Raw genomic sequence first — 24,430 nt, forward strand, 5'->3', positions numbered from 1 at the left:
TAAGGAACTGCCAGGGATGCTGAGCTAACTGTAGTCATCAGGTAATGCTGTTTTCCATGCAACTAAGTCAGCAGCGAAGCAAAAAAGCAGAAAAATAGGTGTCTGGTCTGTGTACTGTGAAGCTGACATGATAATCAGTACAATTGTCCTCTAGACATAAAGCTGAGCATTGACTGTTCCACCATGTTCCTTCCTGTCGATTACTGTCACTTGTATTTTCTCTGTGAATGTCATTTCAAACCCTTGGCTCCTCTGAACACCTATATACTGTCTTTAACATGTAACTTGTTTTCCTGCAGGCATCTAAACGCCCAGAGGAACTGCTGAGATGTTCCGACAAGCCTTTTTTTCCACTCTTCTTTGTTTGGCTCTAGTTTCTCTCCATGCTCAGTTGGAAGAGGAGCCTGTTGCCTCCTGTACAGGTATTAACTGAATAATTTGGGTGTCCATCTCCTTTGTAGGCAGCAATCTTAAAGCAACAGCCATGCTCAGCTGTAGAGCCTTCTCACAAGGAACTTACATTGGCACATTATACTTCTCCTGCCCCTTTTGCACACCTGGGCAGCACCCTGGAACAGTCATCTGTCTTTCTGTAGGGAACCCTGTCCTGCACTGAAACTCCCATTTCTGATCTTAAGTGCAGTGCAGAAGTAGAAGAGCTGAGCTCTGCCAGTGGTGGCTTCTCCCAGCCGATGCAGTGCTAAATACCGATGAGTCTTCAGAACTCAGATACATCTCTAATGTCAGAAAACAGCCCATTTTGAATTTTGCAATTTCAGCACTTCCTAGCTGCAATGTGGAAGAGATGATTTAGGCATCCAGACAGACATTTACAAAAAAAAAAAATGTTTTCAAGGTTGATTCAGTAAGGAGCAGATCTGAAGTCCTTGACATTGGAGTCTTCTGACCTGAACACAGATACTGGTAGCAGTAGATGGGGCTTGTGCTTTTTTCCGTATCTCACTTATATATCTCACTATAATCCTTTTGAAAATGTTTTTAAACCAGAGAGAGCAACAGCAACTTAGTGGGCAGGGCATTCATCTATTGTCCAGGAGAGCAAAAGTCATGTCCCTGCTCTTCTTAGTTCAAACCTGGCATTTAGTCCTCAGCATCCTCATTTCCTCCAGTCTAGTTAGAAATAACTCCTGATTAGAGTTGCAGCACCCTTGGAGGAAGCTGCCCTGTGCTGATGTTTGCTCTCTTCACAACTCTATCTGCTCTAATCTCCTCAGTCCAGCTTTCCGGGGAATAATGAAGGGGGTTCCGCATTGCATAAACTGCTGTGACAAATTCTGAAAAATTGTCTCCATGCAGAAAAGACGGACTGCCCCATCAGTGTGTACTTCATCATTGACACCTCAGAGAGTATTGCTCTGCAGACTGTGCCAATCCAGAGCCTTGTGGAGCAAATAAAGCAGTTCATCCCTCAGTTCATTGAAAAACTGGAGAATGAGGTCTACCAGAACCAAGTCTCCATCACTTGGATGTTTGGAGGACTTCATTACTCAGATGTGGTGGAAATTTACAGCCCTTTAACAAGAAGCAAAGACACATACCTCACCAAGCTGGCTGCTATTCAGTACCTTGGCCGGGGCACCTTCACAGACTGTGCTATCTCCAACATGACACAGCAGTTCCAGACCCAGACGGCCCGTGATGTGAAGTTTGCGGTGGTCATCACTGATGGCCACGTCACTGGCAGTCCCTGTGGGGGGATGAAGATGCAAGCTGAGAGGGCGCGTGACATGGGGATCAAGCTCTTCGTTGTGGCCCCCAGTGAGGATGTCTATGAGCATGGACTTCGGGAGATTGCCAGCCCGCCGCATGACCTGTACCGCAGCAACTACAGCATCACACAGAAGAATGCCCTGACCATCGACGAGAACACTATTGAGAGGATAATCAAAGCGATGGTGAGGGACACTGACCTGTGCTGCCCCAGGAGCAGAATGTAATGGGGGATGCACCAGAGAGGGGTGACAAGAGTGGAGGTGTCGGTGGGGTGGGGCACCTCATGGTGAGGCTCTAGAGAGCTCCCCTACCTGGGAAAATCATTTTGCTCCTCTTCCTTTTTTTATGTCCTTTCAACACGAAGGGGTCATGTATGTTTGAGCATGTGTGTTTTCTCTGGCTAGATGCCTATCCAGGGCCCCTTGTTTTGTGTCTCTGCTCCCCTAGGCAGGATCCATCCAAGCCCTGGCTGCTGCTCAAGCCAGACCCATGCCCCACCTGGGGGCACATGGAGGAAGAGGTAGCACTGGGACCTGAGGCTCCCTGTGCCTCCTGCCCACTGCTGGAATGGTCCCTGGGGCCCCATTTGTGAGGCTCTATCATTGGGGGACTCTGTCTAGGCTATGTTTAAAGCTATAGGACTGTAATCACCTCCTTTCCCGTCCCATCAACTGTCACACGCATTGCCAAGGGTTTGATGCAGTTGTTCTCTCAGAGCTGACTGCCTTAACTGATTCTGTTTATCCTGTTTTCTCCTTTGCAGAAACATGAAGCCTATGCCGAGGTGAGTGAGCAGCATCTGCATTCCATTTCATAGTTTTACTTGCCTTGCTTGCTAACGAAGACCAGCTTGTACCCCGAAGGAGCGCGCCTGGTTTTGCACTGAGCTGCATGGAGCGGGGCTCCGCCCACTTGGGGACCGGTGTGGAGCATGGGGACCCGTCCCTTTACCCAGTAGTTGAAATGGCATGCTGGACTGTTCACCTTCTGCCTTCCCCTCACCTGTGATTTCCCTCATGGCAATGACTACAAGTCTACTGAAGAGACTCATTTTGTTATGTTGTACTTGAAGGCATGTTTTATAGGTGTTCTGCAAGCTAGAGTTCCTGCCCAGCCATGTGGACAGGAGAGGAGTGTGCAGAGCGGTGCTCCTAAGAGCAAGCCCACAACCCCATGGCTGACACTTAGCAAGTCCTGTTCTTTGAGCTTGGACCCAGAGCCAAAGCCGTAATGAATGTGCTTGTGGCAACTTCTAACACATGGGCAGAATTTTTCAACGTGCTTTTTGCTGCCTCAGCTCTGACCCAGCTGGAGCCCGTGGTAGCTTTTACTGCTGAAGTCAGGGGGAGAGGCGTGGAGAGTGCATGCTCTGGGTGGCTGAGAACGTGCAGCAGAAGGCTACACTTTGTGTTTAATTTGGTGTATTTCAGTGCTACAAGATGAGCTGCCTGGAGATCACAGGTCCTCCTGGTCCCAAGGGATTCCGAGGGCAGAAGGTAGGTTACTCTAACCCGTTAGAAGAATAATACCAGTGACCGTTGCAGACACTGCAGAGCCCTTTAGATCTCACCTCAAGTGGGCACAGACAGGTCTCAGGCCTCAGATAGAGCTCCCACATAGGAAATAGTTGCCCAGCATCTGACTTGACCCTGGGAGACTGCGGGGCCGCGCTGAAAGGAGCACGCAGCCAGCACCAGGGTCTCCTCATGTCCATGCCATGGCCAAGGGACCAATGCGTGCAAAGAGACATCCGAGCATCAGCCATCTGGCAAGGACTTTCAGCACCTGAGAAGCTGTGCAGGGACAAGAAGAGCAAGGCAGAAATTGTTTCCAATTCTCCCACTGCCCACAGCAGAGCCCTCTTGTATGCAGGGTCTCACTCTACCCACACCCCAACAGAGCTCCAAGCTCTGTGGAGCCAGGCTGTGTTTTCCCACCCCCATGCAGCTGCCCCAAGATCTGTAGGAACCTGATGCTACCAGAAGTTGACTTTTTCTCCCAGTCATCACCAAGTCCTGACCTGTGGTTTGTTTTTCCCTTAGGGTGCAAAGGGAAGCATGGGTGAACCAGGCTCCCCTGGTATGAAGGGACAGCAGGTGAGTTGTAAAACTACCCCTCCGTCACAGTAAGGAGCGCAGTCCTGGTGCCAGCTGGGGTTGCATCTGTGCCTTGCTTGAGGTAACACTTGGTGTCTTCTTTCCTTAAGGGTGACCCAGGTATTGAAGGTCCGATCGGATACCCTGGTCCCAAGGTAAGAATCATATAGCCAGAAGCTGAGCGGTTTGCATTCATTGTATTCTTGGTAAAGCAGGGGGTGACTCAGGCTAATTTCCCACTGCTCGGCATTGCTTCCCTTTATGTCACTCCCCGGCATTCCCCTCTCCTGGGGAAAGCATAAAACACCCACCAGCCAGCCCGAGCTGTGCACTTGAATGCCGCTGTGGCCTCCTTTAAGGGGCTTTAAATCTGCCTGCTTTACTTCTGGCATTTGGTGTGACTCCAGGAATTATTGCTAGACTTTCCCCCTGGAGAGTATCAACAGCACTGGGATCCTTCTGCTGCCTGTCGGTAGGCACATGTCAGTCTGGGCTGGTGCAGAGAGTTCTGCTTCTCTCCTCCACCTGCTCATTCCCACCCGAGATGCCCTGCGTGCCTACCAGCCCTGCTGCCTTTGCTTCTGCTCATCGCAGGCACTAAACAAAGCATCTTCCCTCTTCCCTTTTTATCTTCCTCCAGGGTGTTCCAGGGCTGAAAGGAGAAAAGGTGAGAAAGAAGAGCCTGCATGGTATGTCTGGGCACTGGGGGGCAGCTTTTTCTGCAAAGAGGGAGAGTTTAGCTGTGATGGGGGGAACAACAACCTCCGTTGTATGTAGCTGAAGAAATGGGGAGGGATTTCAGGCACTGCTCAGAGTCCTGTGACATGCTGATGCGAAATTGTCTTCTTGGGAAGTGGGGTAGCCTGCTTCCAGCGTGGAAGGAGCAACTGCACCCAGTGATTCCTCGCTCGGGCACAGGTTGATCCTGAGCTGGTGCAGACCTCTCTTCTCCCTGAGAGGCCAGGGGAATACAGCACTTGGCACAAGAAGAGGGTCTGGAGACTGAGGGGAGCAGCTCCCGGGAGAAAGGGGTCCTGGCTTCCACTTCTGGGAGGCCAGGGAGAGACGAGGAGGTTTCAGAGTCATTTGCAGAAAATGCTGCCTGAGAATCCACAGTCCTTGTGCACCTGAAGGAGGGAAGGAAGGCTTGTGGGAGCACAGGCTGGTGTGGTGAGCGAGCGTGGCTGACTCCTGTCCTCTTCTGTCCCTAGGGTGAGATTGGATCCGATGGACGGAGGGTAAGAGAGCACCTTTTCTAACTTGCACGTTGTTCCATCTACAAACCCTTGAGTGTGTCAACACATCCCTGATCCCTCTTTTCTCCCCCTGATCCTAGGGAGCAGCTGGCTTGGCAGGCAGGAACGGCACCGATGGACAGAAGGTAAGAGCATGGAGTGCACCCGGTAACACCACTGCTGTTTTATTTGTTTACGTCCCTTTGTCCCCACAGGTTGTTCCTTTCCTCTCACCCCCCACACTTGGTTTTTGGCTCCTTCCATACCAGTCTGACTGAGGTTTCTAAAAACTGATTTGCACGTTATTCTGCATGTCCTGTAGAAATATTTGAGCTAGCTGAAGATGCATTCATTCAGGTCACAGGAGTACTATCCCTTAGTCAGAAAGCTGTCTGCAGGAACTCGATATACATGTACATGTATAACACAGGGTGCCCTCCAGCTGCAGGATGATCTGGGTGTGGATAGCTCATCTTGAGTGTTAGTGACCCCTACAGGACATTTGCACAGAAATGTTTGCAGAAATTTGGTTTCTAAGGCAGTTCCTCAAAGAATCTGAAATTTTCTCTCTGAGCTAATGTTTGTTCTTAATGTTAAAGCCCTAAAGCTGCATTCAAGTACCTCATAACAAAATCCCTGAAATCCTCTGTCCCCTCTCAGGTGAGTGCAGAGGGATATGACCTACCCCCTATTTGCATGCTATGCAAACGTACCAGAACAGGATAGCCTAAATTTATACAACTTCAGCTGGCTTTGCTCACTGGCCAGCACACATTGGCTTTGCTCTTTACATTGTCTTACATCCTCAACAAGTACATCTGTGAGATCATACCAGGTTTCCCCACTTCTAACACGCCTGCTGAAGCTGTAAAACAGAAGCTTAACACATCTGCAGGGGGAGCCCAGGACAACACTCAAGACTTTCTAAAGCCCCCACACTTTTCTCCTTCTCCACTTATTTCTGCACACCACAGGCAGCAACACTCCTACTTAAGGAATTAAGGAATACTCTTATTATTTATTCTGTAACTGATCTCAGATATGGCTAGCTAGTGATGTTAAAAATTACTAACTGTTAACAGGAAAAAGCTGTGTTTTCCCTGCAGACACTTAGAGCTTTTCTGTCTTTTTCTTTTGAATGCTATTTCTCCAGGGCAAGCTGGGTCGAATTGGACCACCAGGCTGCAAGGGAGACCGTGGTGACAAGGTAGGGATGCTTTGTTCTTTTGTTCAGCACATCAAGCGTGCAGCCCTAGCTCTAGCTGCACAGGCAGGAAGATATGACTAACAAGAGGTTACTGCCCCATTTTCCTACCTATTGCATGATGTGATCCCAGGTCTGGGATCCCCAGGCCTGCCTTTTTTGTGCCTCCTTTCCATGGGCAGGAAAGCTGGAATCTTTCCTCTCCATATACAGAGGAGCAGCTGCTCCCCTCATCAGCGCTAGCAGCAAGCAAAAACTGAGTTTCAGTCTCTAGAGAATGACTTTACCAGTGAGTTGGTTTGTTCTGCAGAGAAAATGCACATTGTTGCCACTGTATGTATGGTTCTTTGTCCCTTTTCTCCCTAGGGCCCTGATGGCTACCCAGGAGATGCAGGAGACCAAGGTGAAAGAGGAGATGAAGGCATAAAGGTACAAGTACTCTGAATGGCCAGCAGAGAGTATGGACAAAGACCACCAGTGGCAACAGCTACACACCACTGCCTGTATTTACTCTTAAATCCTTCAATACTCATGGAGTAGATGGGTTCTGACTGCCTGGCTTTTGGATCCCATCACTGGATGCAGGAGCCAATGACCATTGCTCTCTTGTTTCAGGGAGATCCTGGTCGGCCTGGCCGCAGTGGACCCCCAGGACCTCCAGGAGAAAAAGGGAGCCCGGTAGGTTCACACAGCACTCGTGTGTCTCCTGTGTCCTCCTAGGGACTGCTCCATGTGGCATGGAGCAAGAGAAGCAGCAGCTGCTGGTCGTGGGACATCTGTGGCCCGAATACAAGTGCACCCGGATGATTCTGCAAACTAGTCTGGGAAAGCACAAGGAGTTGAAAGGATTTACCTTTCTAGCTCTGCATCTGTGCTCCTCTTCCCATCTTGTCCCAGGTAGAAAGGCTATAGTGCGCACCTTGACCTCTCTTGTGACAAATCCTATTTCTTTTTCTTCTTCCAGGGAATTCCAGGTAACCCTGGAGCTCAAGGACCTGCTGGAATCAAAGGAGGAAGAGGTGAACCAGGACCCCTAGGACCCAAAGGAGAGCCTGTAAGTGCCTGAATAGCTCCCTGGAAAGTGGGCATGCTGTGAAACCTGACTGAGGTTCATGAATGAGTGCTGGACAGGTCATCCTCCTCAAAGAGGAACGGGAGTGAGAGAGTCATTGTGGTGGAGCTCAGCTGCCCACTCGAGCGGAACCACCACAGGAAAGGAAACAGAAACCTATTTCTATGATGTCTGAGCCATGAGGCTGAAAAACTACCTCATTTAGCCTGCCTGCCCTGCTTTCTGCATCCCAAAAGTCATGCAGATGCTGATGGCCTTGTCTGCCACTCCTGATAAACCCCAGTGTGAGGAGCTCATCCCAGTCTGCACATGGGGGAATAACCTCTGAGTTTGTCCTGGCAGTTGGCACCATGTGGTCTCTATCTGGCAAGGAGCTTAAACAGCATAACAGCACGGCTCCACCAGCACCACATGGCAGAGCCCAGAGGGTGTAGATCAGCTTGAGTCCTTGTGCAACATCCAGAGGGGGAAGCACAGCCAGATGAGCTGGAAGTAAAGCAGAGCGTTTAATCTTGAGGGAGTGAACCATGAGTGTTTGTGGTCACTGTGGTGACCACCCTTCTGGAAGAATAGTCTGGATGTGGCTTCCTAAAATCCAAAGGCAAGACTCCCCCAAGCAGTGCCGTCATGGGTATCCCTGCTGCCCTGCTGCCAGGTACAGGCTGTTTAAGGGGGCAGGGAGATGTCTCTTGGGTCAGGAGGGAGAAGGCAGGGCAGCCAAGTGTCACTTCAGCTGGAATCCATGTTGACATCCTGTTTATGTGACCTCTTTCTGTGTTTTCCAAGGGTCGGCGTGGAGATCCAGGGACGAAGGGCAGCAAAGGCAGTCCAGGGACCAAGGGAGAAAGAGTGAGTAAAGCAACTGCCTAGACCATTGCAAATGAGCCCAATATGCAGAGGACTGACACACATGATGCTCTACTGCCCAGACATGAATGCACAAAGCCAGAACTGGGAATTGAAGGTACCAGTGGGCTCTGCTCCTGCTGTGCCTTCTGCCTGCTCTGCCTTTAAGGAGCTGTGACAATCACCCACAAAACCAGCATATATGGCCTCCACTTCCAGGACTTGATCCAGAGATTAGTGGGGATGAAGGGCAGTAAAGCTGCCTGAGAGTCACGTTCAGAGAGCACACTGCCCTGATGCTGCTTCTTGAGCCAAGAAGCAACAGATCTGAGAACAGTGTTATGCCTCCTCGCTCCAGAGAGGACTGCCACACATATAGACAGAGCTGGAGACATGCCTGACAAGGAATATCTTTATCTTCCTCACAGGGAGATCCTGGTCTAGAGGGTCCTCGTGGCCTGCCCGGTGAGGTTGGAAGCAAAGGAGCAAGGGTAAGCACAGAGCAAGGGTTCACGATAGCCAGGAGGGAGGGAGAGTGCTGCTGCCAGCCAAGGCAGCTCACCAGGCTTTGCTCCTCACACACATCCCTGGCAAAAGGAGCAAGATGGGCTGTGTGCAGTGAGAGCTGCAGATAGGAGGCCAGGACACTGCTGCCTCCAGAGGTGCCAAAGCCTGGTGCACCACTCAGAGGGGTCTGCCTGTACCTGCTCCTATGTATTCTCACCCCTTGCTTCTTGCTTTGCTTTGTAGGGAGACCAAGGACTGGCAGGACCTCGAGGCCCTTCAGGTGTTGTGGGAGAGCCAGGCAAGACAGTAAGTCATTCCAGGGCATCTGTGTGACCGTGCCCTCCCTCTGCAGTGACAGCTGGCCCTGCCAACATAAGCTGGCTGCATTATCCCTTCTGAGGGATGCCTGCATGACCTGTCCTCGGGGAGGCTCTAAAACTGGCCCAGGGGCTTCCAGCTAGTCCTTAGTGGGGGCAAGGAGAAATTGCAGGACCCAGGAGCCCCTGCTTTCTGAGCTGAGCTGAGAAACGCTTCAGGATCTCCCCATAATAACTGCACCGGAGAGGATCATACAGCTGGGGAAGATGGGGGGAGGTCACCTCACATCGCCTTAGCAGCCCATTTCCCCAGCGTGGTCCCTGGTGCAGGCAGGGAGCTGCAGGAAATGTCCTCACCCACTCTCCCCAACTCTGCCCTGCAGGGATCACGTGGGGACCCTGGAGACTTGGGCCCAAGAGGAGACGCTGGACCACCAGGACCAAAGGTAAAGTCCCTGAATGCAACTTGAGTATTTGAAGGAGAGTATCTTTGTGTGGTCTTTTTTTTTTTTTTTTTTTTTTTTTAAGACGGTTTCTGCTGCAGAAATTTGCTGACCTACATATGTGTCTCAGAAACAGGAAGGCTTGATCCTGAGCCTCCCTGTGGACAGTGACTTAGGTCTTGCTCCAACCAAAGCAGCTCTGATTGCATCCCTCACCCTCCACAGATTCAGGGTTGCTCCAGGGCATGTCATGGCCCCAGGACCCCATGCCCTCTGGACAGCCATTCCCATTGTTTCAGGAGCAAGAACAGAAGTGATGGCTCCTGGGGGTGTTTCTCCCCAGGGAGGGGATGAAAATGGCTCTGGTCTCACCAGCATTGCTAGGGTTTGTAACTCAAGTTTGAATTCTGACAGATCTTTCTCTTTATTTAACCAAAGGGTGACAGAGGCAGGCCTGGCTTTAGCTACCCTGGACCCAGAGGACCACAGGTATGTATGCTCTGTCCAGTGAAGACAGGCACACTGCAGCAGCATTGGAGGAAGCCTGTTTCAGTGGAGGATAACATCAGAATTGAGCAGCCTGGGCGAAGGGGGAAGGAGGAAGAAAACTGAGGGCCACAAGAAAGTGAAGTGAAGGGGGGTGAGGAAGCGGCATTTCAGTGCCAGTTCCAGCATCCCATCCTTGTCCCCAATCCTGACCCCCGTGTTAGGGAGATCCTTCCTTTGCTCCACAGGGGTTGAACCTGGCCACAGATCCCTCAGCCTCTCATCGGGGGCACTGGGGACCCCAAGGTGACCACAGTGACATGGAGGTGGCTGTGCCCACCACCCCAACCACCACTCCTATGTTATGCCTACTGTTTAGCTTTGTGCCCCTCATCACAGACTTCAGGTGTAAATGTGAAGCCCGTTCTTTCTGACCCATCCATTCCTCTTCCCTCACAGGGTGACAAGGGTGAGAAGGGTCAGCCAGGGCCCAAGGTGAGTGCGTTTGATTTCTTTTGTCCTGACCCAAATGCTGAGTAGTTGCCTCCCAGCCTGTGGGGTGAGTGGCTGAGGAGATGGTCTTCCTGCAGAACCTGCAGCTGCAGAGCCTGGGTGTATCGTCCAAGCTTGTCTCCTGTGGAAACAATGTGAAATATGTTTTGCAAAATTTCCTTATTCTTCAGTTAATGCCTGTGTAAACATCATTTATTTGCTCTGTACAGAGCTGCTGGTTCAAAGGGTGCTCCTCTGGGCCAGGCAGGCCTGTGTTTATGATGGGTTCGCAGCAGTTGTGCTGTCTGAGTGCATCCATATGTGCTCTGATGCATCTGTTTTTCCCTTCTCCAAACAGGGAGGAAGGGGTGAGCTTGGACCAAAAGGAGCTCAAGGGACAAAAGGAGAGAAGGGGGAACCGGTAAGCAGACCTCTGTGTCACCAGTGCACACCTGCTTGTGCATGCCCTGGGTGTGTGAGATTAATGGATGCCTGAGACACGTGGCAAGGAGCCACGTCCTGTGTCAGTGCTGCATGCTGCCAGCATGCACGCTTTGCTCTCTCCTACATGACCAACGTAGCCACATGCTGGAGATATTCCCCTGGCTCCAAGCTCAGCAGTGGCAGGCTGGTGACCATAGCTAGCAAGACTGTGCCCTGATGAGTGGCTCGGGAGGAGTCCCTATCACCAGCCTTGCCAAGAAAACACTCAACCCTTCTCCGTTTCTCTCCCAGGGTGATCCTGGCCCAGCAGGTGAACCTGGATCTCGAGGCCCAACTGGTGAAGCAGGCCCAGAGGTAGAGTACAGTGCCGTCAAGCCTGAGCATCTGCTCCGGCACCCTCCTCCCTTCCCCTCTCCTCTCGCTCCCATGCAGCTCTAAAGCCCAGGGGGCCCCAGCAGCTCTCCCCCCAGTAGGACTTGCTGGAGGGGGTGTCTTCTGGCTCCAAGAGAGGCTTTCCTACCCTTCCTATGGCTGACCTCTGCACAAAGCCAAGTTTTTGATGGTGCTGATGTCTAGTTCCCAAAAACTGTGCCTGAAATCCTTGTGCTCTTCCTACAGGGGACCCCCGGCCCACCAGGAGATCCTGGCCTGACTGTAAGTAGGAAATCTCTGCACCCTCGGGTGCTCTTCCACCCTTAGCAGCCTCGGTTTTGCCACGTGCAGGCTGAGAACGAAGCAGGGCACCAAGTCCTGCTGCTGCTTGGTGTGGGAGCCACCTTGCAACGAGTAGAGACAGGGTTGCCTGTGGCTTCCCACGGGGACAAGGAGAGAGGGGAGAGGGTGGTCAGGTGGGAAGGGAATGGGGAATCTTTCCCTTTGGGAGGGAGGGAGGCACTCACCCTGCACCCCTTTGCTGGCAGGACTGCGACGTGATGACCTACGTGCGAGAGACATGCGGGTGCTGTGGTGAGTGGACTGTTCCCTTTCTTCAGAGCCGAGAGCCGTTGTTGGGCAGGGGGACAACAATTCGATAGATGGTGAAAGGGGCTGGCTAGAAACACTGCCTTTTTGCCCTCAGAGGCATGCAGGGGAAGCTGGACTTATGTCCCAAAATAGGTTAAAAAGGTTTCTTTTGCTATGTCTTGACAGAAAGATGCATGTAAAATCCCTATGCTGTCAGCTGCAGGCAGCACCACAGACCCTGTGGATGGCTGGTTTGATATTAAATGTCTCCATCTTCCCATAGATGGTCTATTCTGCCATAGTGGCTCATTTGCACCATTGCTGACCTTTGTGATTTCCTCCTTCTGTCCCCCTCCCCAGACTGTGAGAAGCGCTGCGGTGCCCTGGATATCATGTTCGTCATAGACAGCTCAGAGAGTATTGGTTACACCAACTTCACCCTGGAGAAAAATTTTGTTGTCAATGTGGTCAGCCGGCTGGGCTCTCTTGCCAAGGATCCTAAGTCGGAGACAGGTCTGGAGTGCATGTGTGTGTGGTGGGGAGTGGCAGAAGGGGGCCTCGGGATCAGGGTCTTGGATCACTCCAGCTTCCGTATTTACATATTTATCTGTAGCTGCCCTAGTCTGCATCCATATGCTCAGCATTTTCACAACAGCTTCTGCGCTTCTCTTTCCAGCTTTGTAGGCCAATTGAGCAGTTATTTGCTAATATGAAAGTTTGCTGACTTTCTCCACTCTTCATTTCAAAGCCAAGCAATGTTGATGCTTCATTGGCAGGTGCCCGTGTTGGAGTGGTACAGTACAGTCACGAGGGGACCTTTGAAGCCATCAAGCTTGATGATGAGCGCATCAATTCACTGTCAAGCTTCAAGGAAGCAGTGAAGCGTCTGGAGTGGATTGCTGGAGGCACCTGGACACCTTCTGCCCTGCAGTTTGCCTACAACAAGCTCATCAAAGAAAGCCGTCGAGAGAAAGCCCAAGTGTTTGCTGTGGTGATCACAGATGGGCGCTATGACCCTCGTGATGATGACAAGAACCTAGGAGCTCTTTGTGGCAGGGATGTGCTCGTCAATACCATTGGCATTGGAGACATATTTGATCAGCCGGAACAGAGTGAGACCCTGGTCTCCATTGCCTGCAATGAACCCCAGCGAGTCCAGAAGATGAGGCTCTTCTCAGACCTGGTGGCAGAGGAATTCATTGACAAGATGGAGGACATGCTTTGCCCAGGTCAGTACCTGTCCTAGCACTTATGGGAACTGGAATTTTCTAGCAATGGGATTTGCAGCCACTGTTTCCCAGCAGGTCCCAACTCACAAGTTGGGTCATTCATGGTGGGTGGACTGACCTTTATGCAGCCCTGAATAAACAGTCCTTCCTCAGATAAGAGTTGGCCTTTTGGGCCGTTGTCCTTTCCTCTTATGAGAAACCTACCACTCTGATTATGCAAGCAGTGAAGGGGGATGGTTGCACATCATTCAGTTTTCCTTGTTTCTTTTCCTTCCAGATCCCCAGATCGTCTGCCCTGAGCTGCCCTGTCAGACAGGTAAACATTACAAATAGCTTTGTGCCATCTGCACATAGTTGTAGGTCCAGGGGAGAGTGAACAAGGCTCAAGAGTGGGAGGGAATGTGGAAGGCTGTTCATTACCTTTGCACAGCAGGGAGTTTGGGAAATAGCATTATTTCACATCAGGAGAGGCTCTGGGTTTTCATCCCCTGGTCTTCCCTGTCCCTCTGAGTTCTCTTCACAGGTAGGTACTAGTGTATTGTGTTAGTATGTGAGCATTGCTCAGCTCTGATATTTCTCCGTGTACAAATTCGTGGGAGCCACCAGGTTTTGACCTCCAAGCTCACCAATGAATTTCTCACTTGCTCCGTGTCTCTGTTACATACTACCCCTTTCTAAACTCTGCCATCCATGCAACCTTTGAAATCCAGAGTACAACTTGCAGCACAACTTGTGAATGATGAGGGCAGAACAGAGGGTAGGGAGAGTTTGGAAAACAACACTATAGTGGACTGAAAGCTTTGGCTTCTCTAACACTGGCTGTATTTTAATTAACAATTAACTCAGGGTGTTGGATCAAAGGAAAAAGGCTGTAAGGATTGATCCTCTGGTATAAGAGATGGCTGCTGCTTGCTGCAGGTGGTTTTACTTGATCACATTTTGCTTATTAAAGGGCAGATCTGCAACTCCTAGAGATACTGTCTGAGTCTCCACACCTGTTTAAATACAGATGCACTCTTTGCAGATATACACAAAGCTTATAGGGGACAAAGTTTTGCCAGTTCTTGCAATTTTTTTAAACTCTACTCTTGCCGTGAGCATGTTTTTCTGAAAGCCCACACTTCAACTCAGTATTACACAGAATTTCAACTTTAATTTTCGAAGAAGTCCCTCCATTACCATACAAAGCAAAGGGAAAAAGGATCGTCCCAGAACAATCAGAAGTCTGAAGACAGAAAAGCTGTGTTATTCCTCTCTAAAATCTCTGACTGCTATTCTCAATATTTGCACCTGGCCATGCAGAGAAAGCAGTACTAAACCATGGTGCTGAGCCATCCACACACACTCCTCTACAGTGTCTTCTGAGGAGCTTTGTCCTGTGGATCTGTGCAATGCAGGTGACTTCTCCATGCCACACTGATGATTGCTCAGGTATCTTTGAAGGTTTTAGTCTTTGTAGCCTGCCTATTTGAGGAAAACTGTAGGAGAGACTGACCTGAGCAGCTGAGTTCATGTTCTCCTAGGCTTTGGCCATCAAAACCTTCCAACGCAAAGCAAATTTGGCTGTCCTTTCTTTGTAGCGCACTTTTGTGTCTCTGTTTCTGATGCAAAGTGAGAACACTTTGCTGTACCTGCTGCCACTGAGGACCAGAACAGAAATGGTAGCTGGGGCTCAAGGAGGCATCTGAAGATGTTCCCTCTTGGGGTAATGCTTCAAACCATGCCACAGGCAGGCCAAGACAAGCGCAGGCACTACACCTGGGCCCTAGAGGACATGGGAGGTGGAATGATATGCCTGGGTAGGTGTGGACCTCTGAAAGTGCCACCACACCCTTCTCTGGAAGGCAGAAGTTACTCTGATGTGCAAGGATCTGTGCTAGGCCTGGTAGGCCAAGTTTTAAGTGATACACAGAGATTCAGGGGCCTTTGGGCAAAGCACCATCCGGCTGCTGCACTGGATGGTGCATAATGTGTTGTTGTCATGAACCCTTCTAGATGAAGGGTTTGCAATGATCTCATTTGTATAGTGGTAAGGAAAGGTGTTGGATGAATTATGGCATAAGGAGTGCAACAGAGCGTGGGGGTTCTCTGGCTCAGTGTTCAGCTTCCTCTTGTTTCCTGAGAACATTTTCAACAGTTGGTGCCAACTTAAAAGCAAACCTTTGGAATGGAGATGGCACCTTTTGCAGGACACGTGTGTGAGCTTCATGCATATCTGTTGGATGTGTCCAGCTGCACATGCATCAGACAGGTTCAGGTTGCAGGGGGCTGGGGAGCCATACTCTACCCTGGTCTTGGGCTTTAGGCCTTAGGTTGTCAGAATTGCAGTCCTGGCACTTCAAAGAGCAAATCAATTGCTTCTGCCATGTACCCTAGCTCCAGCCTGTGTTTTGTCAGCAGGATATGGCAAGGATGAGCTATTACATGCACCCAGCTTCCTCTCCGCTGCCTTGCAGAGCTGGGCATGTCATCACTCTGAGTTCTCATCTGCAGGTGAAGGCATGCTGCCTCTCAGTGCTTTGACTAAGGAAATCCAGGTTTTCCTGTTTTCAAGGCAGACCCTTGTCTTCTTTTAACCTTCCATCAACTACTTCGGTGCTTACTGGATGCTGGAGATCTGGGCTCGGTTAGGGTTAAATGCTGAGCAAATATGAACTGACCACTTGCTTTGATGGAAACCGCATGATGCTCTGTGAGGCTCTTTCTAACCCATGCAAAAGGGCTTTGAGCTTTGGGATTTTATTCAAATTTAAGTTGAGCACAGCCAAGTGGAGACTGAGGTTCTCGGGGTCCTGAAGAGTTTGGAAACCACACAGGAGCACTGTACACCACAGGACAGTAACTCCAGCCAAAGCGTGGTGGGCTGAGTGCCAGGCAAGTTCACATAATGCTTTCTCTTGGAAGTCTTTCTGGCTCCCTGGCATGCATACAATTTGCATGTGACAGAGTTCAAAGCCACATGGTGGCTGGTATCAATGAGTCCCACGTGCAGAAAGAAGTTGGACTTTGTGGCCTTCTTTGTAATTACTGTTTTGTCCATTGTGAATATGCTGGACTAGTAGGTAGGAATTGGGTGGTTAAATTTCCATGTCATTTTCTGAGGCCTCTTCATTGATGTGCACTTAAAGTCAGTGTGAATCCCGTGGTTCCTCCATCATAAACATGGCAGAAAGTTAGTTGCCCTGCCACCAAATTGTGAAATGCTGTTCCTTCTATCACACCTGTAAGATACAATCATTTGGTCATAAGCATAGTGAGTTCACTTCTCAGAAATAGGCAACTGATTAACTTGTCTTACTTATTCCGTGCTTCCCGGGCTCTTCAGGATTTAGTAATTCCTCGTTCCCCAAGTCAGATGCCTCAGGCAGAGTCTGTACAAATATCTGGTTTGTCCCCAGCCTGTGGAAACACAGATGCATTAGGGTCTATACTCCCCTTGTCTGGCCTCTCTGGGGTAGATCCTTTCCTATCGATGCTCTATCCCAGGTCCCTGTAAGGGCTGTTTTGCAGCGCACTGAGAGCCTTTCCTTCTTCACCAGTGATCTTTGGCTCCAGCCCTTCCTGTGAGAGCTGCAGGAAGAGTTCGGTTTCAGTGAGGGAGCCATGTCCCACTCTGGGACCTATATTCCAGCACCACTGTTGACACTTAGATCTTGAGATTTAAAATCTGGCTCTGATTTTTACTTCTCTGTCCCTCATAAGCTCTGTTCTCCTGTGGTGCAGTGTGCGTAGGAAGCCAGGTAGCATTCAGAGACACGGCCATTACTAGAAAGCCCTGAAAATATTCTTTTGACGCTCACTTGCAGATGACAGGAACCCTGGGAACGTAAACCCACTTATTTTCCGCCCCATGGAAGAGGGAGTCAACATAAATATCCCCAGCACCATACATTCGATCGCCCAGTTCCTAAACTCCACGCGGGAAACCCAGGACCCCAGAATGTACACCCAGCTGGTGGCCACTTTGGCCTTTACCGCCGAAAAAGCCAAGTTTGCCACTGGAAATGAGCGGCAAGAGTGGATGGACCTGTTCATTGACACCTTCAAAATGGTGCACAGCGAGATTGTGGGGGATCCAGAAACCGTGCTAGGGCTTTGCTGACATCTCTGTTCTAGATCATGCAAAGTGGGTGGAAGCAGAGAGTGAGCGGGGATGGAGAATTGTTTGGAGCTGCAATCGTCTTTCCTTGAGTGACTGTTTGGCAGAGGGGGCAGGTACATTGGCAGAAGCTTTTAGTTTAGGAGAAACGCAGGCAGTGAAAGAGCTTGGCTGGGCTCAGCCAGGGATGTGACAAAAGTGGCAGACCTCTCCGGCTTGGCTGGGTGGCGAGCATGGCAGCTTTCTCCAGAGATGCTCTTGCTTTGCCTGCTGCTTTTCTGCAGGGGAGCTGCCAGGCCCTGGCAGGATGGCAGCACTGCCTTGGTCTCTGAGCCAGCCATGCCGCTGCTCTTTATTTTCCTGCTCCTGCCATGCTCTGGCAGCCTGGTGCATCCCAGTCCTCAGCTGCAGGTGAGTGGGAGGCCCCACTGCAGAGACTGGGGCACACGTGGCTGTGGGCCAGAGCCAGCCTCTTGGTGGCAGTGAGCCCAGTGATGCACTTTTCCTGCTCTTTCCTACGTTTGTCTTTGCTGACTGCTTCTGAAGCATCTTCTGTGTCCTCTTGCTGGCTTACTGTGAGGGCTCTCTTCAGGTCCTGCTAGCCAGTCATGTGGCAAGACTGGCAACGTCTCTTCTCTCTGCAGTCAGAGTTCCTGTACAAGCACTCAGTAAGCAGTTAGGGTTAGCGAAGGGGAAGAGCAAGGAGTACAAGAGGGGAGCATCCCTGGCTTTGCATCAAGAGCAGCAAAACCTGAGGAGTGCTTCTGTCAGAAGCTGTATAAGCTGTGTGCACCTTTTACTCTGCTTGTACACTCGTGTTTCCTTTGTCTTAATTAGCTATGTGTACTATTCATATCCAGGAGACAGAGGTTATATAGGACCAAGAAGTCCTAAGCAAAAGTCCATGACTGCACAAACCTCTGTGATACATTACATAAGCTATTTAAAAGCAAGTATTTAAACTTGATGTAGTATAGTCCGTGAAATCCATACCCAGTGCTAGTTCGGTTCAGAGAGAGTACAGACCCACCACTAGTGCTGTGGATAGATCACTTAGATGAGGAGTGGTATTTCCATGAGCTCAGCTACCACTGGTTTTCACAAAAAGTCAGGTAGATGACTGCCATTTGTGCCTCCAGAATATTTACTGACCTCTAAACCTGTAAGAAGAAAACAGAGCATTTTGCATGCCCATGCAAGTGTTTACTGCCAGCAAGTGGATCTTGCAGTCTCTCTAACTGACATGGTATTATTGCAATAAAGTATACTGAGCAAATGTCATATTTAATGGGCAGAATGGAGATGTACAGTCTTCAAAAATGTGGCTGGGCTATAATGAACTGTGTTGCAAGGTGTGTGAAGGGGAGCCAGTTGCCATACTGTAGCCAAGTTCAGAAACAAGCACTGGAACAAGGACCTTGCCCACTTTGAACATTTTACAGTGTTTTATTTCAGCTCCATTTCAACATCTGGGGCTTGCCAATGCGGGTTAGAAGTTTTCCAGTGACAGACACACAAGAGAGATGGTTGTTTTGTTCAGCACATGAACAAGCCTGGCACACTGCACCCAAAAGGAAAAAAAAGCTTCCAGCATTTCAGCACTTTTTGCTCCCAGTCTGTGCAATGCCAGGGAGTTTTCCACTTCTGGGATATAATAGAGGGAAAAGGATTCAGAGAGCTTTAAATGGTGTGCTAGGAGTTCTGGGTGAAAGTCTAGCAAAAGTTTCAGGACCCGCCTGTGCTTGAGTCCATATGCTAATTTGTGGTCGTAATCCATGTATTCCAGATAGTCTGTGCAAAGCCACACTCCCTGTTTTGATTTTTACATGTACCCTAAAATTAGGATGTGACAGCCTACTGAGTCTGAATGACTGAATTCAGGGTAGTTAATTAAACTGCTCCAGCCATGATGCTAGAGGGAAAACCCCAAGGAAACACTGATTTGAAAAAAACTTCTCAAGGCTGGGACATCTTGCTGAGCAAGACTGGGATTGAACAAGATTTCAGAAAAGCAGATTTAGACCTCACCACTGTGGTTATTTCATTTCCCAGGACAGTATTAGAAACAAACTTTTTTACCTCTCAGAAACCTACAGCGAGCTTCAAAAAAAAAAAAAAAAAAACAACTGAGAGAATGTCTTTGCCTAAGCAGTGTTTTGAGACAAAGGCATGTGGGTGCAGTGGTGGTTTGCTAACATAATCCTGGCTAATCCTCTGACAAAACCGGTTAGTTGTCATCGCACCTGCAGTTCCTTCAGTGATGGGGCAAAGCTGTTGTGCAGAGGGGACAGGTGAGAGAAATTTCTGCAGTTCTCTTTTTGTGCCACTCCTGTTAGGCAGCCTCAGCTGTTTCCTTGCACCTGGTATGCAGTGCAGTGAGCTGCAGGCATCCGTGCCGTGCTGTGAGACGCATTACAAGGACCAGTGCTCCAATTAAAAGCACAATGTGAAGATTTTAGTTGGGCTAATCTGCGGTGGTGCTCCCAAGAGCTTATCTCACAGGACCACATACAGTTAAGGACAAGAATCTTGTTCCTTGCTGCAGGAAAGGGAACTCAGCTCCATGCTGCCCAGACGTGGGAACCGACACGTGGTACTGACCAGGACAAACCCAAGGTTTTGCTGTCACTGTACTGCCCTGCTCATCTATGTTATATCCTCCTGGGATCACACAGTCCGCAGGCAGCCCTTTCCAGTTGTGAGGAGCATTGGGGAGTTTTTCTGGGGAACACGCCTGCAGTAGACGCTGGTAGAGAGCTGCCTGGAGAGCCAGCCACGTGTTAGGGAGCTGTGGGCAGCCTGATCTAGTGGGAGGTGTCCCTGCCCATGGCAGGGGGCTGGAACCAGGTGGTGCTGTGATTCTGTGATTCTGTTGGCCTCACCAAAGCTCCACAGAGGGACTCTTACGTCTGCTTAACTAGGAGCTACTAATGATTGCTTTAGGTCATTTTGGAGTGTGAGGGGGCAGTTTGTGCTTGTAATCACAACATGGCTATGTGTAGGCAAACACCAGGGGAGACAGACTGGTAGCACTTCTCTGAGTCAATATGCAGCCCTTTCTTCCACCTGCTCACTTCCACCAGCTTTTCAGACCCCTACCCAGATTTCAGACTGTGGCTGAAGGGGGCATGCCTTTCCACCTTTCCCTTTTGTGACTGCACAGAGCAGGGGAGCACCTAGAGTTCACTGGTGCAGGCGCTGCCAAGGCAAAATTTCCTTGTGGCAGCAGCACCTGCATGCTGGGAACTGCAGCATCTATGTACCTATAGACAACATTTCTCAAAGAAGGTTGGCCAGAGGTGAGTACATAACTTTATTGCTTTAAAGGAATGAAGTACTGCAGTTGAATTTGGAAATGTGCTATTAAAAAAGCTCACGGGGAAAAACAGAATCACTAAGAGGTTGCTTTCTCCTTCAGTCAGAATTGACATTGCAGAAGCCTGTCATTTGCAGTAAGTCAGTGTACAGCAAGCACCATTCAAGACACACCATTATTATAGGTATATTTTACAGTGTGGGCTAAGAAATACAAGTCTGCAAGGTCAGGGAAAATGAAACAAAAGCAACCATGGGCTTTAGCAATGTCCAGAGAGTTTGATTAAACTACAGGTACCTGTATCAGGTGTTTTATTATGTTTTATTATGGAAAGCAGTGGTATTAAATAGTCTTCGAGTTCAACAATATGCACACTCAGAGTGTCTACTACGCTGGGAGTAGAGTCCTCTGTTGCTGAATTCATTGCACACTGTCTAGTCTCAAGAGTACATGTATCTATTTTGCTTCAAGTACAGTTTTGCTGTTTGCCAAGTGTTGACTACACATGTATATATATACACACATTGTACTTTCATACTAAATGGTGATTTGTTTGTTGTTCGCCTCATACAAGGAGTTACAAAACGCTTTGGTTCAGCATTCCACCATGCTGAATGCAGCCCCAGGTATAATGGCACTCAGCACTGAGGAAGCGCTTTGTCAAGTTGGATTTGTTCACTGTACAGAAATTCAACCTAATGTGATGTTCCTATCATGAAAGTTGCCCCTCGATACCCAAATTGGATATTCAGGCTGGAGTTGCTCCAGAATCACCCTGTCCTTGCCAGTCATGCAACACAAGATGAGATCTGCTCCAGTGCCTTTTTGAGAGTCAGTCTCAGTCTGCGCCGCAGAATTGCTCTACAGTGCAATATGGTTTTTGCCCTGCTGCCACCATGCAGGAATACCTCAGGAGGTGGACAGCCACAGCATGTACATCACAAACCAGTAATGATGTTACAATAGTATTCCTGACTAGGGTTTTCAGTAGAGAAGGAACTCAGAAGAATTATTACACCAGAATGGAAGAAAATCCACCATAGCAAAAGTGGAGGTCTTTCTTGAAGAAGCAGTGCATGCACATGAATGTCAAATGCATTACACACAACCACGGCAAAGTGACGAAAGAATGGTTCATAACTAGCACCTGGCTCCAAATATTGTAGTTTTATACCACTTTTTTTTTTTTTTTTCTGAGTTCACTCACTGCATATATTCATATGCCTACATGCCTTACTTTATGGACAGGTGCTGTTCTGAGTGGCTGAAGGACAATGTCCCACTGTGTTTCATTTAAATGTTGGTCTTTGTTATTTATTACAAAAGCTGCTTTACAATGTGCAGGTGCACCAGCAGGGATAGAGCCCTGTTTTCCAACCATCTGACCCGACCTTTATATAAACTCTTCAGGAATCGGTAATTACAGATTAAACTAATTTGGGTGAAAGGTATGAAATCAGCTTTATCCCTACAAATCTTTGTGTGAAAACTAACTCTGAAAGTAAGCCGCTCTCTAGAAATTACCGAGATGTAAGACAAGCACTGTGTGCTGTTGATCTTCATATAGACCCCTTATATATATAAAAGCTGGGCACTGCTCTAAGAAGGTGGCTGTAATTCTAGAGCTGAAATGCACAAAATGCTCAGACCTGTCTAATGCTTGGATGCTTCTGAAGGTCTATCCTAGGTCCTGGAATTAACATTCATTCCTCATGCCCAGGAACTGAGGGAATCAGAAGCAAAGGCCCAACATTACCAGCCACAAAGACAGGCTTTGGCATCATTGTGGGGCTTGTCCTTCTTTGGAAAAGTGTATACAGAGGCAACTGGAGCCCAAGCTGCATGAGGCAAGCCCCAACCTTATTCTGTAGGCTTTCTCATGCTCCCAACTTTGTTGTTTTTTTTCTTTCTCCTGCAGAGCTTGCAGTGGCCCAGTGTACACAGCGCCCCGTTGACATTGTCTTCTTGCTTGATGGCTCTGAAAGAATCGGGGAGCAGAATTTCCACAGGGCCCACAACTTTGTGGAGGAGGTTGCCCGACAGCTCACACTGGCCAGGAGCAACAACGACAACATGAATGCCCGGATCGCACTGCTGCAGTACGGCAGTGAGAGAGAGCAGGACGTGGTCTTCCCACTGACCTACAACCTGACGGAAATCTCCAATGCGCTGGCACAGATCAGGTATCTGGACTCATCCTCCAACATTGGGTCAGCCATCATACACGCCATCAACAACATCGTGCTCAGCCCAGGAAACGGGCAGCGAGTTGCCCGGCGCAACGCTGAGCTCTCCTTTGTCTTCATCACCGATGGCATCACAGGAAGCAAGAACCTGGAGGAGGCCATCAACTCCATGAAGAAGCAAGACGTCATGCCCACGGTAGTGGCTCTGGGGAGTGATGTAGACATGGATGTCCTGCTGAAGCTTGGCCTTGGGGACCGGGCAGCCATCTTCCGGGAGAAGGACTATGACAGCCTCTCCCAACCCAGCTTCTTTGACAGGTTCATTAGGTGGATATGTTAATTGAATAGAGTGCACATGTCCTCCTCTCACCAGTATACACACCCCAGATATTACCTGTTCTATTTTCTTCTCTCTGTACGGTTGCTAGCAACTCTGAGCTGGCCTAGAACAGTGTGTATGCAGCTGCCCTCTGGGTCCTCCTTTCTGGCCAAAATTCAGACCTCTCTTTTGATTTTCATGATGAAAAGTCACATATCTTACATTTATGGTGCTAATTAAAACCAAGATCTAAGCAGGATACAGAGCCATATGAAGTATGTCTGTAAAGCTTTACACACACCAAGCCATGCCTTGTGTATGAACTGTTACCCTTGGAGGGCTTCTCAGAGAAGTGAGAAACGTTTCCAGTTTAGTAGGACAAATGATCATCTCTAGTGTACAAAAACTCCCCATCTCCTTGAGCATCCTTTGAGGAGCTTTATAATTGTGCCATCACCCATTTTTTTAGCAAGCCCTTTTCCCAATTATATCACCTTTTTTGTCCTCTTGGGATTTCTGCCCCTGAGAGGACTGAGCAAGTTTCTGACACATCCTGTGCTGCTTGAAGCGCTCAGTGACTTGCTTTTCTTTTGCATGGCCCTTGGTTGTTTGCTCCTTTTTCCCTGGGAGCAATGGGATGTTTAGAAGTTTTGCTGCCTTCAACAGCTGTCTGCAGGTGCTCCTTTTGGTGCTCTATCAATCCTAAATTTCACAGGTCAGCTTAAAGACCTTCATTCTCCTTCACTTCTTTCAGCCATTCCAACTGTCACCAGAACCTGTTCATTTATTATAGCACCCAAAATACTGGCTGAGAGGGGCAGCATGCCTCCCAGCAACTCACAGAATACTGTGCAGCACGTGGAGCTGCCTTCGTGTCATCCCAGAGTGCTCAAAGTAGCTATGGTGCCTTCTTCCCACCAGTATCTCCTGAACAATACCCAGATTTGAACTTGAATTGTGCTGCCTGCAAAAATAAACAAATAAACTCTTCTCACCCTATTCTGAAAAAGCTTTTTTATTCTGTAGTTTATCTTGTCTCTCTTTTTGTTGTTTGTTTCTAATGAGCAGCTGATGCTCCTCTCGGCGTTAAGCTGGTAAGTCAGGATAAGTTTGTCTTCTTCATTTCCTTGAAAATGCTGGAGCACAAGGCCAGGGGTCCATGCAGCACAGGGCACTGCTGAGGTCCTGAAGGACCACAGGAGGCTGATGGGACCCCTTCAGTCCTCCTCACTGCCCAGCACCTCCAGTTCCCTCACAGATCTGTTCCTCTGCCCCAACCCCACACATCCACAGTGCCCATCAAGACCCTGATCTCCCAGCAATGCCTTCACCCCTCCCCAGTTCATGTTCCCTTGGCACAGGGCTGCTGGTCAGGTGTATTAAGGTGAAGAGCAACAAGAGCTCAGCCACCTCCTCCAGCTGCTCTGGCCCAGGGATGGCAC

The 24,430-nt window shown here is 49.3% G+C and overlaps 1 protein-coding gene across 1 annotated transcript; it reads left to right on the top strand.

Moving 5' to 3' along the window:
- The first annotated feature begins 311 nt into the window (after positions 1–311).
- COL6A2 (collagen type VI alpha 2 chain) lies at positions 312–23,910 on the top strand. Its single transcript, XM_084289536.1, has 27 exons — positions 312–422; positions 1,318–1,916; positions 2,498–2,518; positions 3,165–3,230; positions 3,777–3,830; positions 3,941–3,985; positions 4,471–4,497; positions 5,042–5,068; positions 5,167–5,211; positions 6,219–6,272; positions 6,636–6,698; positions 6,885–6,947; positions 7,234–7,323; positions 8,128–8,190; positions 8,616–8,678; positions 8,938–9,000; positions 9,395–9,457; positions 9,893–9,943; positions 10,400–10,435; positions 10,791–10,853; positions 11,168–11,230; positions 11,495–11,530; positions 11,797–11,842; positions 12,200–12,352; positions 12,616–13,068; positions 13,346–13,384; positions 22,402–23,910. Exons 1-27 carry the CDS (start codon positions 329–331, stop codon positions 23,007–23,009), a joined length of 3,048 nt encoding a protein of 1,015 aa, XP_084145662.1. The 5' UTR covers positions 312–328; the 3' UTR covers positions 23,010–23,910.
- The last annotated feature ends 520 nt before the right edge of the window (positions 23,911–24,430 follow it).

Source organism: Netta rufina, assembly GCF_964035555.1.
Source record: "Netta rufina genome assembly, chromosome: 6".
In the NCBI taxonomy this organism is placed as follows: Eukaryota; Metazoa; Chordata; class Aves; order Anseriformes; family Anatidae; genus Netta; species Netta rufina.